Source organism: Schizosaccharomyces cryophilus (genome assembly GCF_000004155.1).
Source record: "Schizosaccharomyces cryophilus OY26 unplaced genomic scaffold supercont4.6, whole genome shotgun sequence".
In the NCBI taxonomy this organism is placed as follows: Eukaryota; Fungi; Ascomycota; class Schizosaccharomycetes; order Schizosaccharomycetales; family Schizosaccharomycetaceae; genus Schizosaccharomyces; species Schizosaccharomyces cryophilus.
In genome coordinates this window covers 162792-187477 of record NW_013185629.1, presented here as the reverse complement: position 1 = coordinate 187477, position 24686 = coordinate 162792, and the positions used below count along the sequence as shown (strand labels likewise).

Sequence of the window (24686 nt, the reverse complement as noted above, 5' to 3'; positions counted from 1 at the left end):
TTATTATGTGTGTTCTTACATTACAATGAACAAAATGGGTTCAACTGAATAAACCACGTAAGATTTCATCTATAGAAAAGTAACTCTGAATTAATAAATATAGACCAAAATCAAAACAATTGAATATGAAAGGAACGAAATAAACTTCAAAATAAAAACTCCAAATAATGTACAGTGACTGTGAGTAGAAAAACGCTGGTTTTAATTAATGATTTCAAGAAGCAGGCAGAAGTAGTTTGTTCTTCAAACCTTCCAGATATGAAGAAAGAGACATTCGAAACGTATCTGGAAGCCAGCTTCCATTGCATACGCATAGCACTTTCAGGTTTCGATGATAAGTCAAGTCTGGAAGAAGTTTAGGAGTAACCAAAAAGTATTGGGAAGAAGGGGTTTCGCATGTTGAGTTAACAATGTGAGAATGAACGACGCGCTCATTTCGAGGATCCATACCCTGATTAATTTCATCCACGATACGAAATGGTGCACTCGCGACACCCTGAAGAGCTAATAGATACATTATGGTTGAAACAGATCGTTCGCCTCCTGACTGGCGCTGTCCAGTAAGCTTTTGTAATCCTTCTGCTTCTCTAAACTGAACCATAATATCGATGCGCCATTTGTCATAGTCTTCAGCTTTTCCCAAACGTACTTCTCCTGCATAACCCATGCTGGACATGCTCTGTGAGAATCTCTCAGTTATGCACTCGATAACTTTTTCTAGCTTGATTAACCAAGCTTTTTTGATATCTTCTATTTTTTCTTGTATCACAAGAACGGACTCGTCGAGTCTACTCATTTTCATTTCTAGTTCCTCTATTTCATTCTTTCGACGATCATATTGTTCCATAACAAAGTTATTAACATTCATGAAGCCCAACTTCGTTTCTTCAACGCTGATTTTGTTTTCGACCTCAGAAACTGTCGCAAATTCCTCGCTTACTTCTGTAATGGCCGCCTGTCGTTCAGGATCTTCATGTTGCAAGCGTTCAACAACGGAATTGTATATTTCCATTGCGTCTTTTCGTGCTGTACTTATTTTTCCTGAAGCTTCTTGCAGTTTGTCATGTAGTTCACGAAGATGGTTATTTACTTGTTCCGCATCTAACTCGTGTTTTTGTAATCGATAGTTGGCTTCAATCACATTCAATTGTGACCCGAGGCTTTTTTCAAACTCAATAGTTGCTTTCGTGTTCTGGTCTTTCATTTTTTTGATAGAATTCAAAAGAGCCATACAGTTTTCTTTACGCGATGCCTTATTATTTTCCAATTCTTTTTCTAATTGACTTGGAATTTTTTTCCGCTGCTCTAAAAGCAATCGTTGATGATTGGCTCTATCATTCAGGTCTTGCCATTCTCGTAGGGGAGTTAATTTCTCATCTCTTTCTTTGCGTAAATCTCCAATCTTTTCATTTGCTTCAGAGATCAGCGCGTCGCATTCGCTAACTTTACCCTGTAGGTTTCTTTCATTGCTTTGCAACTCTTCAAGTTTAGACGTCTGTAAACTTAGCTGCTCTTCCTTTTCCTTTACTAATGATGGCTCAACACTTTCAGAAAAGTAGACGCTATTCGAAGGAAGCGGATCCGTCCTTTGGGTTAATTCTCTATTACCATAAGCGGAACGAAACACCAGGTGTACAGAAGAGCCAGCAAGGTATGTTTTAAATACTGGGTCACCATTGGGCAAACGATAGTTATTTAATGCATTTACAGAACTTGGAGATAATTCCTTTTCTGCAACAGGAATTTGATGGATTTTCAGCATATGGCATAAGGCTACCAAGACAACTTCCGGTCCCTCCAAATAATCTAATAAATATCCATCAAATCCAAATGATTTAAGCTTTTCTCGGGAACATATGCACTGAAAATCATCAAGTTTCTTACATCGTTCACTTGAAAATTCTCGTACAGTAGGAGTGTACCTCGTCTTAGAAGTAATCAGATCCATCAACTTCAAATAGTCAGAATAATTTGACATAACGAAAGTTCGAAATGTATCAGCCCGGAAAAATCCTTCAATTAAAGGAGCAACGTTCTTTTTTTTGCATTCTAGATGCATATATATAGGCCCATATGCTGCTTCCTCAAGATTTGATTCATTCTCTTTTAATAGTTGATATGTATGATAAGCATCTTCCCAACCAGGCGTCGTTGCTATATACTTCAATTTCCTTCGAGTAAGATCATTATATGCATTAAGCTCGCGACGAAGATTATCGATGTCAAGTAGTTTTTGTGCTTTAAAGGTACGTATATTACCAAGCGCATGCGAACTCTCTAATTTCTCGTTTTCGTAACGAAGTTTCTCTGTATTAAGTTCCTGCATCTTCTGATGGACAAGCTCAAAATTTTGTTCTGAAGGTTTCGGACCCATCATTCCCAACAATCCATCAAGTGCCTGCTGTGCTTCTTGGACTGCTGACTGGTTGCTTTTTAGAAGCACACGATTCGAATTTGTTTTTTCGTAGATTCGCTTTTCATTTTCCATGAAGTTCGACACAGATGATTTTTCTCTTCCCACTTTCTGCTTTAATCCAGCCAAAGAAGAAGATAACTGATCAAAAGCCTCTTTTTTATCTTGCAAGTCCGATTGAAGTTGCTCTTTCATGCTCAAAATCGGACGGAACTCTTCAATAGCATGCTTTAATTTTTCTTTAATGTCCACCTTATTCTCCCTTAGCTGGTTATATATTGTTGTCTTCTCTCGGTATATTATAAGGTCTTTCGCTATAGCTAGTGTACTGAGATATGACTGAATATTTTCACGTTCTTTAAAAATTTCAACTTCTTTTTCAAGAGCCTGTTGCCGTTCCTTGATCGAGCTTAAAGTGTTCTGACCCTGATCTTTGTATTGCAAAGTATCTTTTTCCTCTTTTCGTAATTCAATCAGTTTTTCGTGTTCAAGCAATAAGCCTTCGTGGTCAATAGCTCTTTCTGTTTCAATAAGTCTAGTGAACGGATCTAGTTGTGCAAATTCTGCGACTCTATCTTGCGGCAGAAAATGGCAAAGATTATTCAATTGAATGTTGAACTTTTCCATCAAATGAGAGATTGCTGAAGATGAACAAGCTTCCTTATTTATAGAGAATGAACTTGATTTGTCTTGATTGATTTGACGGGTTATAATTACTGTTTTGTCATCCTTAAGTTTCAGTTCCAATTCGATTGTAGCGCAGTTTTTTCCATACTTGATGTACTCTCTAGCTTCTTTAGCCCTTCCAAGTAACTAAGTAACCGTTAATAAGTCATCAGCATGCCAATAGAGCATACCTTTGGAGACCAGCCAAGGCCCAAACAAATGGCCGATACAACAGTACTCTTGCCAGTGCCATTAGGGCCAATAATCATATTTAAGTATGGACCTGGATAAAACTCACAGTACTCATATGTGACAAAATTGATCAACTTCACCCGCACGATGCTCCCGTATGCATATCTATGAAAAAGTCAGCAAAAACGCCTATACAATAAAAAATTATATAACGTTTTCGTTATGTGAATGAACAACTTACGTGAAATAATTTGGATTATTTCTCCTTCGTTTTTCAGGCCTATGGCCCTCCATCGTACAATAAACTCCAGTTGACTTTAATAAATGTTGTTATGAGCAAGTTCTGAACCTCCAAGAAAATGTCTGAAGATTCGACCTCTTTAAAGGAGAAACAAGTTCTGCAAAAACAGGTTTTGGATGAATATACGAAATTAGCTATGAATATGGATGCTGTAAGTGTGTATTACAAAGGTCTGTTAGCGCTGACACGTAGCTTGCAAAATTGTTGCACGAAATGGTTTATAATCCAACAAACAATATTCTCGATTCTTTAAGAGAATTGGAAAAGGAGATTGGTTTAGTACATACATTGTTTAAAGCGAGTGTTTGGGCAATACTGGCGGACCTGGAAACACAAGACACAAAGACATAAGGATGGTTAACCCGTCTTTGAAAACTTAAAATTTTGCATTCTTTATGTTGGTTTGATTAAAGCTGCAGACGATTACATTGCCCAGGAAACACCTTGAAATGGGAAACGCTGGTACTCGTGTGAACACCTTTATGGATCCCGCACAGAGGAATCGTCTAAGTTAGGGCTTTATAAAGGGATGACCTTCTTGCTGATTTGCATCTACGGGCAGGTTTTCAAAAAGTGTTTGCTGTCGATCGAATTCCCTCTTCTGGCTTTACCTATGGAGCTTGGAACTGCGAGTTCGCCTTAAAATCATCAAAAAGACCTATTGAAATACAGGTTAAGCTGCTGATGGACGATAAACTTGAGAAAAGTAGTATACACGGAAACCAAAGTTCCGTATTTCTCCAAATCAAAATCAACATTGGTTCTATCAACATTTCATATGTTTCATAAGTGTAATATTGCAATTTGAATTCGTAAACTTCTACTGCTTACTGCTACCTTCTTTATATTTTATTCTTTATTTCTTTTCTTTTTGTAAATAAACAAAGCGTATGCCAATTGTCACCCCGTTGGTAAATAAGCTGTTACTTGTGTAGATTGATGATGGACGCGCGTACATTTACTTAACAAAAACCAAGCGTGTCAAATTGTTAGAAAATGGAATTTTTGTCGCGTGCTATATTAAGTCGTTCAGAATCCACGCAAATCCTCTGTGAAATGAGTCAAATCGATGAAAGCACGCTTGACATTCAGCAAACTGAAGACGGGGTCTTGGGCCGACTGTTTGTTTTCTCGTCAACATCTCCCCAAACAGGTAGATAATCATTTCGTAAGTATATTTTTCTAATTCCTGTATAGCTATAAGTATAAGAAAGTACGAAGACGTGACTGTAGGACGTGGAAACACCAATACGTATCAACTAATTCAATCGACGGCAAGTTATAGACACTTTAGAGTCTATTCAGTGCTTGTAGATGATGATATGGATCCATTGGTTTACTGTGAAGACTTAAGCTCCAATGGTACATTTTTGAATCACTGTCTCATTGGTAAAGGAAATGTAGTATTATTATCTGACGGTGACATTTTAGATGTTCGTCATTGCGCTTCCTTTTTATATCAGCAGAAAAATATAACAGATGATGACTATCATCATGAGTATGATGGTGATGAATTTAGTATTACCCATCGTCTACTTGGTACTGGAGGGTTTTCGCGTATTTACATGGCGATTGAAAACAAAACAGGAAGACAATATGCTTGTAAGATCATTGATAAGAAAAAGGTGTCTTCTACTCGCTTTTATGACGATCATGAAGTTTCCATTCTGAAAAAACTAAATCATCCCAATATCGTTCATGTAGCTATGGACTACAACTCTGAAAACCAATTGTATGACAATATTCCTATTCTTAATTTGCTAACTTCTTTAGCTTTATCTTTGAAGAATTGGTTACAGGCGGCGATTTGTTTAGTTATCTGACCAAGATGGGAACAGTTCCTGAAGTGACATGCTTGTTTATTATGTACCAGATGCTACAAGCATTAGGTTATCTACATTCTCAAAACATTGCGCATCGAGACTTGAAATTAGAAAACATATTAATTGTTTCTTCAAACGACAGCGTGTTCCGAATCATTTTGACTGACTTCGGTGTTGCCAGATGTATGGAAAAGGGGAAAAGAATGTCGACATTTGTGGGCACCTTGGAATACACGGCCCCAGAAATAAGAGACTTGAAAGGTCGCAGCAGGCGTTGCAAAGAAATGAATATGGGGTATGGCAAAGAGGTAGATATATGGAGCCTAGGAATCATCATGTATTTGCTTCTTTCAGGAAATTCTCCTACGTTTTCCTCGGATGGGACTATAGTATTTGAAGACGAGGTCTGGAAAACTATTTCTAGACAAGCTAAAGATTTAATTTCTTCTTTTCTGCAAAAACTCCCAATTCAACGTCCAACAGTCCAGGAAGCAGAAGAACACCCTTGGTTTTTTAGACACAAATCTCGGTTGGAAAAATTGTATAAAACTCGAATTCTTAAACAATATCCATTATGAATCATTTAAACACATTTACACTCAAACTAGAAACTTTGAAGAAAAGAAGGGCTATTCATGCTTAACGTTTTCAAAACTTGGTTATAATTTATTACGTACTTCAAACTTCGTAAGCTATGCTTATGAAACGAACTTGAATAAAATGGGGTTTATGAACATTTGAAGAGTCAGTCATTGACGTACATCTTTTAGCTTTGGTTTTTCCTTTGAACATTCCTCATGCGAACAAAATTAAAAATCCGTAAGATTGAAAAAAATAAACTCTCCCTCCGGGATTCGAACCCGGGCTGCCAGCGTGACAGGCTGGTGTACTACCCCTATACTAAGGAAGATGTCTTATAAAGCGGATTGAGTATATGCATTTATATCTCAGAGAGTTGAAGTATAAATTTTAAACAAGTATAGCAATTTTAACTCTAGAAATGGTAAAGGTTCTGCTGCTACAAGGTACCTGAAAAAAATGAGACAGGACTCTTTACCAAGAGAGGTATCAAATCCGTTTGGATTCGACTTCCTTGTAAATTTTGATCGGCTGGATATTTTTAAGCGCTTTTGTTGTTGCTTTTTTCTTTTTTAATTACTTATTATATGTAAACTCTTCATATATTATTCATACCATTCTAATAACGTCGTACGACACTATAGACACAAGTCATCCCATAAAAATCGGCGAAAATTGAATAAAGTTTCAAAAACAAATGGTTTTCTATATCTAATTATCAACACCAAAGACTTTTTTTTTTGCGTTTGTTTATGATAAATTATCTATCTTTTATTTACTACTGTATTGCTACTCGCTTCGGTATAGCTTAAACCTAGTTTCATAGACGGATATTACTGTCCACAGTCGAGTTTTTTCTTGTCGTTTGCCAACGAGAAAGCTCCCAATTTTTAGTTTGTTTTCTTTAATTCAATTGGCATTTTTGAAGCAATTGGTGAAAATAGAGTCTTTATAGAAAAAAAAACGGATCCCATTTTCTGTCGGAGAACGACTTTTATAGTTAATTACGAAGTACCCATTGTTTTAGTGTTTTTTCAGGAATTGAAAATGTCAATGCAAATAGTTCGTGAAGACCAGTCAAATTCGACTATTCTCCAGCCTTTTGCTAACCCGTTATGGGCTCCTACTCCCGTGCAGAACGTCGCAAATAGAAAGCATCGCACGCTCAAAATGTGTATTGTTTTACCTGATACTGGTTACGATGTTACTCAAGTCTGCGATTCTTGGCATTATTTTTTGAAACAAGGATACATGGTGCATTTTGCAACTTTGACAGGAAATGTTGCTCAGGCCGATCAGAGACTTTTAGGTGGTTTTAAGTCTTGGTTTTTTGGAGCCACTGCTGAAACTTGTAGGCTTTACGAAAGAATGTCTACCACTACTGAATTTTTGAAACCTCTTAGCTTGTCCTCTGAATCTTTCACTTTCAATACCTATGACTTAGTTCTTATTCCAGGTGGCCAGGATCCGGCAGTTTTGGAATTTGTTCAATGTTCTCGCTTGTCTTTCTTACTATCCGATTACATTCCTTTGTGCTCCCGTGCAAGTGGTAACCACGTTTTGGGAACCATTGCCCAAGGCGCTATTGCCGTCCATTGTGCCGCTCCAAATCTCCAAATTAAATCGACAACTACTCCTCTTTATATGGAAAGAACATCTTATTTGTTGGGCGTTTCCAATCCATCTGCTTATGCTTCTACACTTATCCCAGCAGACAAGTACAAAGCTGGTCCGACTGCTTCTCATTGGATTTATTCCGATACAAAGTACTTTTATGCTTCCGGTCGTTATTCGGGTGATGTTTCTCTGCTTTGTAAAGCCCTTCGCAACCTTGTCAGTAGTGCACTTCATTGATAGGTATAATGCTTGCTTATCTTGGATTTCACTTTAAGCACCGTTTTATCCAATTATATTGTTTCGTACGATTTGTTGAATTAGAATATTCCTTTCTCATTTTACTACATATTTTCCCCTTCATTCTGGTTATTCTGTTTTCCTCTGTTAATTTGGTCGATTATTTCATTATTTTATCTTAGATTGCTTATGTACACTCACTAATTTCCTCTATGGCTTTCCTTTCCTACAAATTTGAATTTACTAGTACTGTCATATAGAACAGCTCTGATTAGTTTAAAATTATACGCATGTTTGTTTCTTTGTCTATATGAAAGGTTAACTAATAAAAACTTTTATTTTTCTAATGCAATCTTCTTTTTGTTGATAGCTTGGCAATACCAACCAATTTTTTAACTATATTATATAAAGAGAAATACCATTCTGCTCCATTTAAAATATTTTAATATCCATTGTCTGGTAAAACACCAATCCATTCCCAAGTGCGTTTGTTTGTTGATTTTTCATCACAAACCCGAACACTCACCATCTGGTCAATTACCTTTACGCTTCGTTGCCAAACTCTCTTCTGAGTAATATTGCTTGCTTCTCTCAAGTAATTAAGGTCTTTATCGTTTTTAAGATTAGAAACAAAACATTCCGTACGGAGTTCTTCCAGATGTAAACGAGGATTTGTAGATTCATCTTGAAGAGATTTCTTTTTTGTATTTCGTAAACGAGTAACACAGTGCTTGACGCAAATTCTTACAAGCTGTTCTGTGCTGTAAAAAGAGATAAATAATGACCATAAATAAGTAATGAGCGAGGTACCAATACGTAGCAATAATATACCCAAAACTCCCATTAAGAGATTTTTCCATGATTTAAGAAACGTCTCTTTAATATTCGCCAGTATATTAAGAGATATTTCACCCATAATCATGCCCAGATGGTTACATATGCTTCCGGTAGTAGAGTAAATCAACTGGAGTCTCTTCATGAAAGCATATTTTAACAAGTTAAGATGCACGGAAGAAGTATATGAATTTATCGAACGAGCAATTGACTTGCTTTTAGAATGCAAGGTAGCGGCAATGCTGGTGTTTATGATATTTGCGAGATAATTCGTCAAGCTAAAAAAGTGAGAATAGATAGTAAAAATGCCTTCATGAATTCTAGTTTCAAGTTAGTATGTACATTGCACAATATATGCCGTCCTTACTTCTTATTTTTTGTTTTTAGGGCGTTTAGCCTTTCCAAAGCTTGTTTGAGATAAACTTTAAACTCATCCTTTGCGATTTCCAAATCCATTTCCCCTTTGAACTTTTCATAGAATTCATCAATAACTGAAGAATGAAAATGACTCTCGGATAATTCTTGCTGTACAGGAACCTGAGATTCTAATCCATCTTGCGTATACCATTCTTCAACCATGTTAACACAAGCCTTAACCATGTTCTCTAGACGATCTGTAACAGAACTAGCGGTGACACAACTAGGATAGGGCTTGAATCCGAAATTTGACAAAAACGGTATATGCGGCTTTGCTTCACTGTCGCAAACAAAACGTCTATTACTGGCGCATTTCGCAGAAGATGGGCATGGTATACACTTGGCTTTTAGTCCTTTTTCGTTCAAATAACTGTACACAGACTTTAAGGTTGATCGAACAGGCTCTGGTTTGAGAGAAGAAATGTAACTAGGGTAAGCCTCTTCTATAATTTGTTAAACTTGATATTTTTTAACATGAAGATTTTGGTGGACAACTTACCAGGAATTTCACAAAATCCAACTCGTTTAACTTCCTGCTGCCAGAATGCAAGTGACATAGCAATGAACAACACAAACAAGAACAGTCCATATACTCGAAACTTTCCCATCTTGTTATAATACTTACGAGAATCGTTTTTTAAAGATTCTTCTTGTTCTCCAAAAAGCGAGTTTTCAGTAGATGAAAGACTGACGTCGTTGAGAAAGTATTTTGTTCTGTCAGACCGTACGCCTTTCTGCGAAAATAAACTTTCGGCAAATTCTTCGTTTGGAGAATAGGTTCCTTGAGGTCGATCTATAGCAGAAAAGAAGCTTAAAGGTGTTCTTGCTGTAGCCTTTGTAGGGGCTGCTTGATCCTTGGCATAAAAACTCTTTAAGTGACTAACAAACATTGACGAGGAATTAGAGACTGGAGAGGATGAAAATTTATCATTGTCTTTGGATACCAAAGTCTTCATTGATGTCGGTGAAAATTCGGGTTCACTATCAGAAGGATATTGTAGATTTTTATGAGTAGGTGTAGTATGAATGACAGATTGCGAATTAGTTTCACCTAAAGGAGTGCGATGAGAAGGAAACAGGTTCGCAAAATTCTTAAATTTTGACGGCGACTTTAATGGAGATGCATAAATACTTGTATTGGAGGAGCTTTGAACGTCCGGCGATGACTTTAGATTTTTAGACAAAACGAATGGCGATGTTTGAGGCTCAACCCCATGAAACTTCGCGGATCTCAAAGGAAAAGTGGGGCTCATTGAATTAGTAGACTCTGGTAATACAGGTGATGACTTATGTTGTAACCCCGAATTGGCTGAAAAAGCTTGCGAGGAAGATGGCGACCTGGAATGAACGGGGATTTCAACAGTCGGGATGGACGTTCTACCCCAAGATGCCTTTCCTTTAGACCTAGTTTTTTCATCTTTCAAATTTTCAGCATAAGAATTGTTAGCCGGCTGGACGGAATGGGCCTTAATGACTTCCGGGAAATGCGTCACAGCAGGTGTATCCATTAATTCTTCCCACTTATTATGGTTTGGAGATGTTTGACTAGTTTCATTATAAGCAAGGAAACCAGGAGATTCTTGCTGTGCTTTTTTCTGTCTCAAATCTTCGATTATTTCCTCCTCATCAGAGGACTCACTCAATTGTGTAAATGGGAGAAACCGTCTTGCTGAATTACCTATTTCTCTCGCAGAGCTTCTAGTAATGCGGATTGGAGTATTAGCTGCTGAGAGGGTTGTAGTTTCAGGCTCTATTGCAGTCATTTCCAATAATTTTCGCCGCGGACTACGATTCGGAAGAGCATTTTCCTTTTGCAATTCATCAATTGAAAGAGAACCATTCTTGGCCTGTCGTAGTTTGTCGAACAACTCAACTAAGTGTGCTTTCTTAGCAGTGGATGGAAAGTATATCTGGTGTTGGTTTAAAATTTCACGCAAATCAATTACACGAAGAGAATACGCATCATATAGAGGATCGAAATACGGTTGATGCTCCTCCATCACTTTTTTTGGAAAATATCAATGGTTGATTATGGTAGCTACGATTCAGCTGAATGTAAACATATAGCTCAGAATCAAAACAACTTTGTGTGGGGGAGTGGGGGTATCAGAAAAACTATCAAGGTTAGATTAAACGAAAACGACAAATTTCATTATGTCCGCTATAACCCAATATTTTATAAGAAGATACTTAAGTATTTTGATATTATACAAACTTTCATAAACGTAGCCTTCTAGCTAAGCGAATACAGAATCATTGTCAGGTTTACCATCCAAGTATACAATCGCTCATGGGAATCTTGAATGAGAAGAAAAAGACAGACACTCGATAAATATTAGTTATTTTCACTTTTAAGATACATGCAAATGTTCTTGTGAATCTTCAACGGCAAATTTACGTTCGCTTATAGAAGCTGGTGAAATCGACTGTGAAGAAGGTGTCCATGTCATATTCTTGCTTTTCTGAGGATGAAGGAAGCGACAACTAGGATTCAAACAGGGATTATATCGGCAGACAACAGGAATTGTTCCTTTGAAGGGAAGTGTAGTGGCGAAGGCTGGAGATGGATGCCCCTCGACACAGTCTGAATTTTTACAATCTCTCCCCGCAGGACACATCTTATTGCTTAAAACCATTCCTTCTCCTGAAGATGCAGCGGGAGTAGGGTGAGCGAAAATACAATCTGCGCGAGCACATTTGTCGGCAAATTTGCAAAGAGGTATTTCTTCGTCGTGTTTAAAGAAGCGTTTAGCAGGCGGTACGATAGGTTTTGTTACACTAAAGGAAGGTGCCATAGGATTGAATCGCTGCTTTGGAACAGCAGAACTCTTTAATTTTTGACCAACACGTTCTGTTTGAGGAGGATTTCCTTTACCCACTTCCTCTTTTGTGTCAGCAGTCGCGGCCGCACTGGTTTCCGGCAATCTTTCGTTAGAGGTTTCTGCTAAAGTTGGCTGCTCATTCTGACCAGAAACCTGTTCTTCATTTGTTGTTTGTGCGCCTTGTGAGGACTCAAACTCTCGTAATTCGTCAAACAGCCACTGAGAAAAATTCGAATCAAATTCGGGTCCTATCAAGTCCACAAGCTCTTCGGTAACCTGTGATTGATCTTTTCCATTACTTATCATTACGAAAATGAAATCCGTAAGAGAGGCTGCTTCTTCGGCCCAGCCGTAATCGGCCAGTTTGGATTCCACAAGCTGATGAATCTTTGCATTGTTCTCAGGATTTTCCAATATAGAGGCCATATTAAATACCTTATTCTCTGACGATGAAAAGGGAGGATAGTACAGTTGCGTTTTTTTCTAAGTTTATAACCAGTTCAGAACGAAGAGAGAAATGTGCTCAATTAAAACAGTTTATCTTCTCCTGACAAACCTAGAGAGCTATTTGGTTCCCACAAAAAGCACGTTTTTAGTCGACAATGACTGATAGCCAAAACCTGATGCTAAATCTTCCGGAAAAAGAAACCAATTCGATCCAAAAATATCCAATATAAATTTAAAAAAAATAAAAAAAAGCAATCTTCGGTACAAAAATGCCAATTTTTATATGGTTCACTTTGGTTCTTGTTTCAATATATTCGTGTTGTAGTTCTCTTTCTCCTTCCACTACCTTCCTAAAAGTGCTTTACGAAACCCAACAAATTCTACCAAATATGAACCAATATACATAGTACGTAATATAATTTTTATGAAGGGTATAAATAAATATTGTTTTTAATAATCCTTCAACTCTGTAATAAACAAAACAAGTTGAACAGTACTAATCCGATCTCGTGTGTTTAACGTAACTCAAGTAACGGCAGAGAAGTGACAACTCAGAGTTATTTCAAGTAGCGTATTCCGAACCAGTAAGCAACAAGCAGCGCATATTGGTTCAATTCATACAATTGCTGGAAATCCATGGTTTATTTTGCATAGAAAGTAAGTTTTCTGTTAGCAATACTTTCATTACTTTTTTTTGGAGCGTTTCGGACGGTTTGGTGACCTATAAGCCTAACCTTGCCTTGATATAATACATAGGCGACAAATCTATCTTTGTTGAAGAAGGCTTTAGGGATCATCTATAAGAAGGAATTTCTTGGGATAGATTTATTATCAGATTTGGAAAAGTGATATTCCCGTCTTACACGTTTTGGAATTCCCGTGTTCATATAGAATTCACTTATAACCTTTTGTGTTGGGATTCAACCTTGTTTTTTTGACATTTGTTTACTTAGAGGAGCGTTCATCATAGTCATTTTTTACGATTTATTCAGCAATAATTTTTAGAACGACCAAGACAGAAAATAGAAGACTATGAGTTCCCGAGATGACGAAGATACCCCTTTATTGATTTCCGACCCATCTGTAAATAGAGCCTATCGTTCGCGAACTCCATCTCCGAAAAGAGAATACTGTTCTTCTTGTCCCTTGCTTTTACAAAATTCTACGGACAATGATAACGGTGCCTCTTCAACACTAGGTAATACGACTAGTACGGAAAGCAAATATAGATCAACACCTCAAAGTTCTTCTTCGCATAAGAGTTATAACGCTACCGACAACACAAATGAACCTATCTCGTTTAATGATCCCGAAGACCAAAGTCGAGTAATTAATGATGAAAGCTGCGGTAGAACAGACTGCTGCATGGATAATACGCCTAGAAGACGACTGATTTCGCCGTTATTAGTATTACCTTTGAACTTTATCAATGCGTTTGCATGGGCGATGATTGAAATTCCTCTTTTGTTTCTTCTTCGTCAAGGGCTTTGCGCCAAACATTATGGGCTAAATCCATCTGAATTAGCTCCAGGTGATCCAATGTGTCGTCTTCCTGAAATCACCGCTGGTGTTTCAAAATATCGTGCCGCCTTTGGCTCTGTGGCTGCATTTCTTGGGCTGTTGTCCACAGCCTATTATGGTACTTTAGGTGATATTTATGGTAGGAGACTTGTATTAATGATAGCTGTATCATTTGTTCTGCTTGGTGATTTATGTCTTCTCTATCAATCATATATGTCAAGTAAATTTTCTTTCATCCTAATTTCTGCATCTTTGAAAGGACTAGGAGGATATATCTCTACAATACTTGCTGGACAAAATTCATTTGTTGCTGATTGCACTCGGAATGAACACCGAGCTTGGTATCTGGCTTTGAATTTTGCTACTTACCACGTTGGAACTGCCCTTGGCCCGACTGTTAGTGGCTACATTTTGCAGTATTCCTCTAAAATGTATTATGTATTTATTATAACAGCAGTATTGTGGACATTCTATATACTTTACGTTTGGCTTATTTTACCAGAAAGTCTGAACCGAATCGATAACCAAACTCATGACTCTTGTCTTTCTTTAAACTCAACGATAGGTACTTGTTTGGAACCACTGAAGGTACTGTGGCCTCAAGTTGTTTGTACGGAAGGAAGCTGTTCCATTCGTCAATACGATGTTAATTGCGATACTCATGCTGGAAGAAGGCATTGGGATGTTATGTTAGCTTCGATATTAATTTTTTTAGCACTGATTGGAGCAGGAGCTATGGCTTTACTGCCTATCTATACAGACTTCCAGTTTGGTTGGGGTCCAATGAAGGCAAGTCTAATCTTGTTTACAGATTCGTTTGCTAGCGCTTTCACGCTGGTTACTATCTTCCCTTTAGTTTCCAAAGTAATAGAAAGAGTTTTGGAAACGCTTCACTCTTCAAAGGGATTATTTAATTATCTAAGTAGACGTACCGATAACCCTTCTACGCTACAAGGTATTCGGAATGTGTTCTCTTATTTGACTCTTCCAGGGTATACCAATGAGAATGTCCTTCGAGCTGACACATTGGACGAAAAATACACTATCGTCAAACGTGATGTTTGGAATGCCAGATTTAGTTATATTGTCGCAATTTGCTCCTCTGTATTACTTGCTTGTGCCAAAACAGATGTTTCATTGTTTGTGGCTATCGTTGTTCAAGCCATTTCAAATATGGTAATTCCTTGTGTTCAATCTATCGCTCTAAACGGAGTTTTATCTGAATATAATGGACGTATATTGGCTGCTTTTGCCGTTTTCGAAGCTGCTGCTCTAATAATAAGAGGCCCCATGTATGCTTACATATATGCCGCTTCTGTCGATACCTCATTCCCTAATCTTATTTTTTACGTGAGTGCCGTTCTATACATTATCTGCTTGGTGGTAACTTATTTTATGAGACTCTACAAACCTTTAAATCGAAAATAATTTTGTCTACCTAAATTCGGTAAATTAATCTAAAGTACAGTAGCTTGCAAGCTTACGTTACGAGTTACGATTTTGTTTTACTTCGCTTTATGTATGATTTTTCTTCATTCTATTTTCTATCTAAGGCTACGTAATAGGTTCCTATTTCTGAACGCGTCGACGCGTCAACTCCCATTTCGTGCTTTTGGTCTTAAACTTTTACCAAATACTCATATCAAGATAGAGATAATATAAAAAATGCTAACTAAGACTTTATTAGAGAACCTTGAGAAACGTTTAAAACATTTGGAGTTAATTTTAAGCTTTTTTGATCCTAATCAAATGAAGTACTTATGTGAAACGGAAGTTCGACTGCTAGAATCAAGTGCATATCATGAACTTTATAATGAACATAAGAGTATTTTTAAATCAACTGTTTCTTGTTCAGAGAAAGAAAATCTTATTTTTGAACCAGAATTATCAAATTTGGATGGTCTTATGAATTTTTTTAATGATACCAAGAGACTTGTCAGCTATGAACAAAAGAACTTTGTCAAAGATTTCATAATTTTTTTAAACGAACAAAAAGTCGCTGCTAAGCAGTTTCTGCGTCTTCGACAGCTTTTAAGCGAACATCATGAAATGCTTAAACGAACAGTTAATTTTATCCTATTTCATTACATTGAGCCAATGTTACTTCAAAATCACCTACTACTCGAGTTAAGCTTGCGACTTCGGAAATTAGAGAAAAGAGTTGCCAAGAAAGGACAAATCCACAACCCATAGAATGAAGAAGGAAAATGAGTATGGGTTTTGGCTAAAATCCATCATGAAACAAGTCTACACCATTCCAAAATGCTTTCTAGGTTTTCCTTGCAAATATTGAGGGTACATGGATACTAGACGGTAGGACCTACTAACGATGTATATGTCTGTTAAAGAAGCAAGGCTTCTTTCTGTTTTGTTAGTTAGTTCTTTTGTGGCTTTTACATTATGTCTGGTGAGGTTGATTTGCAAGTTTATTTACTACTATACCAGCAGGGAAATAGAATTGGGTGTGCATATACAACACAATATGCAGCAAATATGCACATGTTCTATCAATATCCACTAAGCGTCATCTACAAATAGCGTTATAACTAAGAATGGCTATTAACCAGCCACTTCTTGCCTTTCTATAGGTGTTTCGGGCATATGCCAGCCACCGATTCTAATTTCAGAGATGTCTCACAAGCCCTGTTCTAAGGGGAAATCCTATATAAAGATAAATTCAGGGGCTACGAGTGTTTCTGTAGATTAGTGTTTAATTACGTCGCTGGCGACGTTGTATCTTCCTTTGTTTAAGTGAGAACAAAGAATTAGGGACAAAGGAAAGCTATAGAACCCCTTGGGATAAAGATATCTTCCAGCCATAATACATCTTATTACTTTTCAAACAAAATGAAGCTTATATTATTTTTCGGTTTGCTAGCCTTAAGTTTTACCAGCCTGGCTCAAGCTAGTAAGTTAGTCGTCGCACACTTCATCGTCGGTAATACATACCCATATACGGTGGACAATTGGAAAGAGGACATTAAAGATGCTGTCGCAACTGGAGTTGATGGTTTCGCTTTGAACTTTGGTGCTGATGCTTGGCAAGTTGAGCGTATCAGTGATGCCTACGAAGCAGCTGCTAGTGTATCTACTGATTTTAAATTGTTTCTATCCTTTGATATGACAGCTATGTCTGCAGATGCGGATTTCATTGAAGGATTAATAAGAAGATTTGCTGACAAACCCAATCAATTAAGGTGGGATAATAAAATCTTTGTATCAACCTTTTCTGGTGAAACCGATAATTTCGGACGCTCTGATGTTAGTTCTGGATGGAATTCAGCCGTAAAAGAGCCACTAGAATCCGCTGGATGTCCAATCTTTTTTGCTCCTAGTTGGACTGCTTTGGGAGGAGGAGCTTTACAACAAAGTGTAACTGATGGCTTTGTTTCCTGGAACACATGGCCCACAAGTTCCGCTGATATGAATGCTAATGATGACTATTACTATAAACAATTAGCAAACTCTCTGGGTAAAATTTACGTTGCACCTCTTTCACCTTGGTTTTTTACCCATTTACAGTATAAAAATTGGGCTTACAAAAGTGATTGGCTTTATCTGGATCGCTTGCAACAAATGTTAGATGTCCAACCTGATATGATTGAGATTTTGACCTGGAATGACTTTGGTGAGTCTCATTATATCGGTAAAATCCAGGGTGCTTTACCTTCTGGATCCGATGACTATGTTAATGGTTTCGATCACGCGGCTTGGCGTTACATGATAGCCCCATACATTGCTGCTTTTAAGAATGGAGCCTCTAAACCTTATATTAATTTTGAATCCCTCTTTTACTGGTACAGGCCAACCTCTAAATACAGTGTTCCTACTGATGATAGTATTGGATATCCTTCCGGTGGTGATTATAATGAAGATTTAATTTATGCCGCTGTTTATCTGTTGCAGCCTGCTGAGATCACTATCACTTGTGGTACAAACAAAAAAACTTTCACTGGCAGTCCAGGTGTTAATCGTTTCTCAATCAGCATGGTACCAGGCAATAGTCCATATTTTAGTGTTTCTCGACAAGGTAAAGAGATGGCCTCGAAAACTGGACCTTTAATTGAGAAGAGTACTAATGTTTATAACTTTAATGCATATACTGGCACGTTATTTTTTTAATCTCTTGTTGATGCTCACTTGAGTTTATTATATCGGTTGACTGTTCGTTGAAAATGGTGTTGATTTTTAAATTTTTCTTTGTTTTTAATGCAGATTCTTGCTGCCCATCTTGTATACAAAGAAAGATAGATATTCATCGCCGTTTCTCTGTTAATGTGACACCTTTGTTTATAATGTATCCGAAAATATAAGTAATTTTCGTCGAATACTATCAGGGATTTATCCTCTAGTTGCCTTTCGCGTGCCTTTGATTGACAATTTCTGGACTGTATATTAATACCACTCATTTATGTTCATCTTATAGAATGTACAAGTACCTTTTTTGCTTGGCTACTTCACGTCGTGCTTTTTGTTGATAGAATAAATAATCTTAATCAATTAGATTTATCATTGGAGTACATAATCATTTGGAGTTGTAAGTTACTACTGCCATACATGTATATATCTGTCGCATTACACAAGTAGGCATTCATAAAAAAATACTTATTTATAGAACGTGGCTATGTTCATGTTTAATAAATTAGAAAGCAGAAAGCAAAACAGAGTAATACGGAACAGAAACCCAATGATTAAAGTCAGTTTTAAATATTTGTAGTATCCATTAAGTGTTGTTATAGCCCAATTGCCATGAGGATATCTACTAGACATTCTTCTTTTGTAATTCCATGATATTAAACTTGTAATAACTCGCAAGTCGTAATGTTGAAAGTATGGCAAAGTCCATATAATGCAGGATTTCGCAGAAGAAGGGGAAAAGAAAACAAATAAGTCGACGAATATGCTATGTGTAATACCCCATAACAAAGGTCTTTTGTTGATAGGAAGCAGAAGAGCTGGTGAATCTATCTGAGGTTCCAAACGAATTGCTGAATAAACTAGTTTGCCAACAAAGAATTGCAAAAAAGGCTGCAAAGAAGGTATGGTCTGGTTTGCAATAGCCCGAGAGGGATCAACTTTTATATAGGTAAAATATTTTGGGCGTAAAAGGTCGGTGAGAGGGATCCATTGGGCAGAAAACACTTCTTTCTCATCAAGGTGTAATTCACAAAGATTGGGTAAGACGAAAACTAGATAGACAACAAGTGGTTAGAATTATTGTTTACGTCGAAAAGGTTCACGTACCGAAAGAAGAAAGCAATATTAAAGGAGTACTACCCCAATTGGAAGAAACGATTCGTTCATCTAAAGAGCCGGCAAAATAAGCCCCTTGCTCGCAAAGATCAATGCCAACTTCTTCGTTTGTTTCGCGTATAGCAGTATGGACGTCAGATTTATCATCTGCTTCACGGATGCCACCAGGCAAAGCAACGTGACCAGACCATCGGTCTTTTTCACGGAAAGATCTCTGGATTAATAGGACATGAGGAACGACATTAGAAGGAATTTGATGAATCCAATAAGGGGAAGAAGTTTTTTGAGGAGGGTCTGTAGCAAGGATTACGGCGACGGAGGCTCGTTTCGTGGGTCCATTTGTTACTGACATAGGAGTCTTTTGGCTCAAAATCTGCAAGCCTGTAAGTAAGTCTAAGTCGAAATCCATCTTATTCAGAGCCAGAAAAAGAAAGCAATGATAAAGGTAGTGAATTTCACATAAAACTGCTTATTTAGAGCAAGAACAGATACACAACCTGCTAATAAATAACTCAATTCGTAAAAGAGGATAGAGAAGTTCAGAAAAGATTGGAAACAATGAATCCGTAGTAGAAAGGCAACCAGTTGTCTAACACGGTTCTGTTGGTGCAATGTGTGAGATTCAAGGATACACAGCTCAAAATAAAACTAAGGTTTGGCATGCAATGTAACTACGCGAATTGAAATAAAAGAAAACTTATTATATTTTGGAAAGGTCGTCATATCTACTATTTTGCAAGCAAGTTAAATATAAAATAGAGTAAATGTAAATAAATAATAATAAAAAGACAAATTCACAAGACTTACTGCAAGTTACTAAACTTGGATTTACTTATGAATCTTCCACACTCAAAACTACTTACTACAATCACAAACAATAATTAAACAATAGATGTCCTTTTATTACTCTACACTTACTTCTTTCCTTCTTTCAGTCAACACTTATGGTGGTGATGTTTACCGTTTACAGAGTTTTACTGTAACTCTTTAAATTGATTCAGGTGTGTTATTGTCATAATTTAAACAGAACCATTCACCGCCGGATTCTAAGTCAATCGAAACAATGCGTTTTAGTGACAGTTTGGAAGCTGGGATTTATCAACCATGGAGGGAACATTATATGGATTATGTAAAGTTGAAACAATTTTTGAAGGCTGATGAAGAATCCCCTGTTTGGGGTGAAAACGACGAATCCCGCTTCGTATCTGCTTTGGATGATCAGTTAGAAAAGGTATTGTCATTAGGATTTGAATGAAAAGTGTGAAGCATGACAATGTTTTCGAACATTGTGCCGCTTGGTTGAAGAAGCTTCGTTCAGGGTTCTTGGAGTGCAAGAATATTAACATGGTAGGTTTATGGTTTTCATCAGAAAATTTGGAAGGACTTGAATGAATCATTGACGAGTATCGAAGCCCGATTTAGCTCTTCCAACGAATTCACCGATGAATCTTTAACAAATGAAGACCGTTTAAAGCTTTTAGAGCAACTGGACTCTTGTACCGAATTAGTTAAAAAATTAGAGAAGTACACGAGATTGAATCTTACCGGTTTTTATAAGATCGTTAAAAAGCACGATAAATTACACAGTGCATATTCCCTTCGACCTATTTTACAAGTTAGACTCCGTGCCTGTTCGCTTGGTAATGTACAATATAATCCAATTTTGGCCCGAATTTTTGCTCTATACAACCCGCTGCGTGCAAGTCTTACTGGCGGTCAACCTTCTTTGAATGCTCCCCGACATATTCACTCTTCAGATGACAACGTATATCGTAGGCGAACTTATCGATTCTGGGTCCATCATGACAACCTCATGGAAGTGAAAACATTTATTATGAGACGCTTGCCTGTTTTATATTACTCTGGCAAACATGGCTTTGATCGAGACCGTTCTGCTGTATCTGGTGTACTTGATCCGATTTCAACTTGTCTTTATTTTGATAATCCTAATTTTGATTTGTATAGCCAAAACCTTGAACGATCTGAGCGAGCGTTTTCATTGCGCCTGCATTGGTACGGAAAGTTGAATTCAAAAACCGATATTATTGTAGAGCGCATGGTTCGCGAAGGCAGCAGTCTGTCTCATAGTGAGGATCGTTTTGTTTTACGCGAGAAGAAACTCAATGAATTTCTAAAAGAAGCTTACGATCCTGAAAGAAAGAAGAGTAGAGACGATTCTACCGATGTTTCCGCAGATTCTTCTCAAAAAAAGCAGCTTACAGAAGATGTCCAAAAGCTTATCACAGAGTATAACTTGCAACCCGTGCTAAGGTCCGTTTATACCCGTACAGCATTCCAGATCCCCGGTGATGATTCTGTACGTGTTAACTTGGATTCAGATTGGGTAATGATTCGGGAAGATTCATTTGATCAAGAACGACCTTGCCGTGATCCTATTGACTGGCATCGACATGATATTGACGATGCCGAATTTCCTTATAAACATCTTCGTAAGGGTGAGCATTTTCGATTTCCCTATAGCATACTTGAAATTCGAGAGTGCTTAAAACCAGATGAAGAAGAACCACTATGGGTCTCTGAACTTCGCAGTTCTCATTTGATTTCCGAGGTTGATGGATTTTCTAAGTATGAGCATGGAGTAGCCGTTTTGTTTGAAAGATATGTCCCTCTTTTGCCGATGTGGTTGTTTTCTATGGAGCAGGACATTAGGAAAGATCCCGAAACTACCTACCCCGTTTCCAAAGATACTGCCAGCTCAAGTAATATTTATGTTAAACGAAGAGATGAAACTGTATTTACTAGTGAATCGCCCCCAAAAACTTTCAAAAAAGCACCGGTCGTTTCGCGACGTTCTCAGGCTCCCAATGCTGAAATGGCAGCACCCCACATACAACAGTTTAAGCATCCTCATGGAGATCGGTTTAATTTTAAAAGTATTCCTGGTTTGTTAAAGCCTTCCACCTATGGATCAATTTATCGTCCCGGTAAAACATACACGACCCCTCCTCATATCCAGAAGCCTGAAGTTCCTCTTCGTGTCAGTGGTCCTGTCAAAGTAGAAACAAAAGTCTGGCTTGCTAATGAGCGTACATATCTTAACTGGCTTCATGTTGTTGTTTTGTTTGGTTCCCTTTCTTTAGCTTTATTCAACAGCGCCAATGCCAAAACGGGACGTATTTTCGGTAGTATTTATGTGATGCTTGCCGTTTTCATGGGATTTTACGCTTGGAGACTTCATGCAAAGCGTTGTAACTTGATTATGACACGTAGCCCTGCTCCTATGACTGAGTACAGGGGCCCCTTATTCGTTGGAGTTGCTTTAGCTATTTCATTGATTGCTAATATGACATTTGCTTTAAGAGGAGCGGTGGAACAAAATCTTATTGAAGATGATCACGTTCTTGTGAAGATCTTTTGCAAGCAGTTTTTCTGAGCATTACAATGAAGTATAAGAATGGTCTTTTAGATATTTTTTTTTGCTTTGATGAAATATCTCTCAAGTCATTCTCTTGAATGAATGCATATACAATAGCATGGTTCCACTTTGTTAATAGGTGCTATTTATTTTATGATTGTTGAATAATACTTTTTGGATTTCCTAATGAGTTTACTTTAGTGAGTGCTATAATTAATAAACTAGTATTGCTAGCGCATAAAATCTCTATTCTATTCATGTTTATCGTGAAATCTATAAGTTTTGAATTGTACGGAATAAGGTAAGAAAAAGTAAAAAAGAGATATCGTAAGCTCACATTAACCACAAGTGGTGACTCATGACTTATCCATGAAAGAATTTAATTAAGTTTAAAAGGAAGGTAAACATTTCTAAGGAAAAGAAGGGTACTTTGAAAGGAGCGAGTTGGTATGGATAAACGAAGGGCAGTTTCCATGTTTGTGTATATAGAAAAGAACGTGTGAAATTTCAAGATGCAAAATAGACCGCTAAATCCCAAAAACAAAAATTAAAAAATAAAAAAGAAACAGCAAAGACAAAAAGGGAATAGAAGTTGCCAAAACAGCAAGAATGACACAGGGAACAAAAGACAGATAGATCAATGAATTAATTATCGAAAAATCCTTCATCGTGAAAAGCTTTCCACAAGCGACTAGCTTTATTTACATCGACGCGACTTGCGCGTTGAGCATCGGTTTTACGAAAACTAAGTCCTTCAGAGCGACGATTGTGCCACTCGGCGAAAATACGACGCTTGTTGTCAAGATAAATAAGACAAGGCAAGCGAAGGGTCGCAGCAAGTTGTAATTCAGCTGGGTGGAGAAGCTGTCGATGTTCATCATTAGACAGGTCAAGAGGGGGACCTTTCCATTCACTGCGCAAAGGGCGAGGTTGTGCTTTTTTGTCAAGAATGGACATGTCTGGTGAGTAATCAGGAAGCATTTCGTAAGGGGTATTAGCAACGTCAAGCACCTGACTGCTGGAAGAAAACTCTCGGCTGGATTGTTTGAATCTAGTAGTCGTTGACTTTGAGTAATAATGGCTTCGAGAGGAAGAAGACACTGGAGTAGAAGGGCGAGAATCTGAAAAGTCAGGTGAAGCCCTTGGGTTATCTGCAGCGACTTTTGTTTCTACAGTAGTGGAGATGGTACTAGCCATTCGGCGAGGGCGCTTAGCAGGAGAAGATATAGGAGCGACATCAGGTAAATGTCGTCGAAGCCAAAGTCTTTCCCTTAGGAGCCAGGCTCTAGGAGAGTTTTGGTAGCCCTTGCACACTTGCGAAGTTAAACGAGCGCCAGGCGAAGACGTAGACCGAAGAGTAGAAGTACTGACCGTTTGTTTTGAAGGTGTAGTAGCTCGACTACATCGAATCACATCCCCGTTGTCGGACAAAAGGCTAGGAGAAAGCGGTGAAGGAGGAGGAGAAATGAGATGTTGATAGGATTTCATCGCAGAAGAGCACACATCTTTGTCCAAAGATCTCGTCAACGACGAGCTGGAAGAGACAACGCTAGCGCTAGTCGATGGGGATTGCATAGTGAAAATTGCTTCAATTTGTACTTGCAAAAGATGTACCAAAAAAAAGAAAATAAGAAAAACGAAAAAAAAAATAAGAAAGCCAAAATAACAAGAATAATAATTGAACAAAAAAAAACAGTTTAACAATCTATGAACCAAAACCAAATTACAAAAAAGAACGTATGGAGACAAAAGAATGATTTTTATGCGACTGAATTGTCATTGTTTAGTTTGCTTATTGAAGGATACTTTTGTTTACATACCTATAAGAATTGCATTCGTAACTCTCAGAGCCCAATGAATGTATACGAATTGGTGATACCAGATGCTGTCACTACTCTCAAAAAGAGTAGTCCTGTTTTTTCCAAAGGGTAGGGTACGTGAGATTCATTCTCAAAATTCATAACTAAAGGGGGAATGAAGACCCAGAATTATATAAAAATAAAAGAAATATATTCCTTTTTTGTCTAAACAAGTTCCATAAAGAGTAGACTACTTACTTAAAGGAAACCATTTGAGAGTCATCTTGGATACAATATCCACAAAAAATGAGGTCTTCTAGAGGTTTGAATACAGAATCTTTCTTTTTTTCTATTGCAGAACTTTTTGGAAAGGTTATAGGTCCACTTGC

The 24686-nt window shown here is 37.5% G+C and overlaps 12 protein-coding genes and 1 non-coding gene across 13 annotated transcripts; 7 read left to right on the top strand and 6 right to left on the bottom strand.

The window, feature by feature from the left end:
* Positions 1-41: 41 nt before the first annotated feature.
* Positions 42-3754, bottom strand: SPOG_00959 (Smc5-6 complex SMC subunit Smc5). The gene is made up of 3 exons (XM_013169230.1): positions 3513-3754; positions 3271-3436; positions 42-3226 (listed from the first exon to the last, which is right to left on the bottom strand). The coding sequence occupies exons 1-3, from the start codon at positions 3563-3565 to the stop codon at positions 215-217; spliced, it is 3231 nt and encodes a 1076-aa protein (XP_013024684.1). The 5' UTR covers positions 3566-3754; the 3' UTR covers positions 42-214.
* On the top strand, positions 3544-4425 carry SPOG_00958 (DASH complex subunit Dad3). Its single transcript, XM_013169229.1, has 2 exons — positions 3544-3723; positions 3765-4425. Exons 1-2 carry the CDS (start codon positions 3631-3633, stop codon positions 3921-3923), a joined length of 252 nt encoding a protein of 83 aa, XP_013024683.1. The 5' UTR covers positions 3544-3630; the 3' UTR covers positions 3924-4425.
* A 143-nt stretch (positions 4426-4568) lies between these two features.
* On the top strand, positions 4569-6121 carry SPOG_00957 (CAMK/RAD53 protein kinase Mek1; the record flags this gene model as incomplete). Its single annotated transcript, XM_013169228.1, has 3 exons — positions 4569-4725; positions 4770-5304; positions 5346-6121. The coding sequence occupies 3 exons, from the start codon at positions 4569-4571 to the stop codon at positions 5971-5973; spliced, it is 1320 nt and encodes a 439-aa protein (XP_013024682.1). The 3' UTR covers positions 5974-6121.
* Positions 6122-6234: 113 nt separating this feature from the next.
* Positions 6235-6305, bottom strand: SPOG_16328. The gene has a single exon. It is a non-coding gene; the product is annotated as a tRNA-Asp (tRNA).
* Positions 6306-6843: 538 nt separating this feature from the next.
* Positions 6844-8279, top strand: SPOG_00956 (uncharacterized protein). Its single transcript, XM_013169227.1, has one exon. The coding sequence runs from the start codon at positions 7022-7024 to the stop codon at positions 7826-7828; it is 807 nt and encodes a 268-aa protein (XP_013024681.1). The 5' UTR covers positions 6844-7021; the 3' UTR covers positions 7829-8279.
* On the bottom strand, positions 8148-11134 carry SPOG_00955 (LEM domain-containing protein Man1). Its single transcript, XM_013169226.1, has 3 exons — positions 9579-11134; positions 9030-9522; positions 8148-8982 (listed from the first exon to the last, which is right to left on the bottom strand). The coding sequence occupies exons 1-3, from the start codon at positions 11077-11079 to the stop codon at positions 8271-8273; spliced, it is 2706 nt and encodes a 901-aa protein (XP_013024680.1). The 5' UTR covers positions 11080-11134; the 3' UTR covers positions 8148-8270.
* On the bottom strand, positions 11094-12688 carry SPOG_00954 (poly(A) binding protein Nab2). The gene has a single exon (XM_013169225.1). The coding sequence runs from the start codon at positions 12325-12327 to the stop codon at positions 11431-11433; it is 897 nt and encodes a 298-aa protein (XP_013024679.1). The 5' UTR covers positions 12328-12688; the 3' UTR covers positions 11094-11430.
* Positions 12689-13380: 692 nt separating this feature from the next.
* SPOG_00953 (membrane transporter) lies at positions 13381-15297 on the top strand (the record flags this gene model as incomplete). The annotated part of the gene is made up of 2 exons (XM_013169224.1): positions 13381-14008; positions 14129-15297. 2 exons carry the CDS (start codon positions 13381-13383, stop codon positions 15295-15297), a joined length of 1797 nt encoding a protein of 598 aa, XP_013024678.1.
* A 237-nt stretch (positions 15298-15534) lies between these two features.
* SPOG_00952 (meiotically upregulated Mug5) lies at positions 15535-16062 on the top strand (the record flags this gene model as incomplete). Its single annotated transcript, XM_013169223.1, has 1 exon — positions 15535-16062. One exon carries the CDS (start codon positions 15535-15537, stop codon positions 16060-16062), a length of 528 nt encoding a protein of 175 aa, XP_013024677.1.
* A 654-nt stretch (positions 16063-16716) lies between these two features.
* SPOG_00951 (glucan endo-1,3-alpha-glucosidase Agn1) lies at positions 16717-17991 on the top strand (the record flags this gene model as incomplete). Its single annotated transcript, XM_013169222.1, has 1 exon — positions 16717-17991. One exon carries the CDS (start codon positions 16717-16719, stop codon positions 17989-17991), a length of 1275 nt encoding a protein of 424 aa, XP_013024676.1.
* A 483-nt stretch (positions 17992-18474) lies between these two features.
* On the bottom strand, positions 18475-19531 carry SPOG_00950 (nudix family hydrolase; the record flags this gene model as incomplete). The annotated part of the gene is made up of 2 exons (XM_013169221.1): positions 18475-19058; positions 19114-19531. The coding sequence occupies 2 exons, from the start codon at positions 19529-19531 to the stop codon at positions 18475-18477; spliced, it is 1002 nt and encodes a 333-aa protein (XP_013024675.1).
* A 622-nt stretch (positions 19532-20153) lies between these two features.
* Positions 20154-22736, top strand: SPOG_00949 (polyphosphate synthetase). The gene is made up of 2 exons (XM_013169220.1): positions 20154-20353; positions 20474-22736. The coding sequence occupies exons 1-2, from the start codon at positions 20186-20188 to the stop codon at positions 22514-22516; spliced, it is 2211 nt and encodes a 736-aa protein (XP_013024674.1). The 5' UTR covers positions 20154-20185; the 3' UTR covers positions 22517-22736.
* SPOG_00948 (clr6 L associated factor 1 Laf1) lies at positions 22704-24439 on the bottom strand. The gene is made up of 2 exons (XM_013169219.1): positions 24319-24439; positions 22704-24266 (listed from the first exon to the last, which is right to left on the bottom strand). Exon 2 carries the CDS (start codon positions 24071-24073, stop codon positions 23144-23146), a length of 930 nt encoding a protein of 309 aa, XP_013024673.1. The 5' UTR covers positions 24074-24266; positions 24319-24439; the 3' UTR covers positions 22704-23143.
* Between the last annotated feature and the right edge of the window lie 247 nt (positions 24440-24686).